This window comes from Petaurus breviceps, unplaced genomic scaffold (genome assembly GCF_028583685.1).
Source record: "Petaurus breviceps papuanus isolate PSGF00001 unplaced genomic scaffold, PetGlider_PUasm1.0 128, whole genome shotgun sequence".
Lineage (NCBI taxonomy): Eukaryota > Metazoa > Chordata > Mammalia > Diprotodontia > Petauridae > Petaurus > Petaurus breviceps.
The window spans coordinates 10,291,575-10,292,943 of record NW_027185664.1 but is presented as its reverse complement, the minus strand read 5'-3'; the positions used below and the strand labels follow the sequence as shown (position 1 = coordinate 10,292,943).

Genomic DNA, 1,369 nt, shown 5'->3' with positions numbered 1-1,369 from the left:
TGCCATCACAACTACAGTTCCTGAGACTACCTCAGAGGCTACCACAATAGCAACCACCATCAAACTACTGTTCCCGAGAGCATTTCAGATGTCACTACAACTATCACCACCCCTGCTCCTGAGACCACCTCTGAGGCAACCACGACAGCCATTGCTGTCACAACTATTGCTCCTGAGACCACTTCAGATGTTACCATAACTGTCATCACAAGCATTCCCCAAAACTAAAAATTGTAAATAAAATTAAAACCTGGCTCTCTTAAATGGCTAATTTTGGCCTAACAATTAACACCAAGAAAACACAGGTGCTCCACCAGCCACCACCACACCATCCATACACGGAACCATCAGTTACAGCAAATGGAGAAGTTTTGAATGCTGTGGATAAGTTCCCCTATCTCGGTGGTGTACTTTTCAGGGATGTACACATCGATAATGAGGCCAACACATGAATTGCCAGAGATAGTTCAGTATTTGGGAGGCTGCAAAGGAAAGTGTGGGAGAAAAGAGATATTAGACTGACTACCAAACTGAAGGTCTACAGAGCCTTTTTGCTGACCTCATAGTTGTATGCCTGTGAAACCTGGACAGTCTATAAGTGCCATGCCAGGAAACTGAATCCTTCTATTTGAACTGTCTTAGGAAGATTCTGAAGATCACCTGGCAGGATAAGGTACCAGATACCGAGGTCCTTTTTTGAACTAAACTGCCAAGTATTCGCTTCAGAGAGCACAACTCCGATGGGCTGGCCTCATTGTTCTAATGCAAAACATACACTTGCCAAAAATACTTTAATGGAGAACTCACACAAGACAAGCATTCACATGGTGGTCAGAAGAAGCGATACAAGGACACTCCCAAAGTCTCTCTTAAGAACTTTGGAACTGATTATGTGACATGGGAGACACTCGGCATGGCATGCCCACATTATAGAGAGTGCTGTGCTTCAGGAGCTAAGCAGAATTGAAAAAGCTCAAAGGAAACACAAGTTGAACAAATTCACAGAATCCAAATGTTCAAGTGGATTATTTGTGCCTGACCTGTGGTAAAGCATTCCAAGCTCATATTTCTCTGATCAGCCACAGTCAGACACACTGAAACTTGACTCTAGCATAGTGATGTCATTTTGGTTATCTTTGACAAGGAAGGACAACAACCATATGGCACCTACACAAAAATTAACTATGGATTAGGGCATTGAAACCCCATAATTAAATTCAGAAAAGAAGAAACATTAAGTACAGTCTTTTCAGATCATGATGCAATAAAATTACACTAAATAAAGGGTTAAGGAAAGATAGATTAAAATTAACAAGAAACTAAATAATTTAATCCTAAAGAATGAATGGATCAAAGAATAAATCATAGA

At 40.8% G+C, this 1,369-nt stretch overlaps 1 protein-coding gene across 1 annotated transcript in view; it reads left to right on the top strand.

Moving 5' to 3' along the window:
* LOC138172320 (uncharacterized) overlaps positions 1-452 on the top strand; it is a 56,320-nt gene extending 55,868 nt beyond the window's left edge. Inside the window, exon 13 of the mRNA XM_069102047.1 lies at positions 297-452. Coding sequence (XP_068958148.1) covers positions 297-452 — 156 coding nt within the window. The remainder of the gene's footprint in view (positions 1-296) is intronic.
* The last annotated feature ends 917 nt before the right edge of the window (positions 453-1,369 follow it).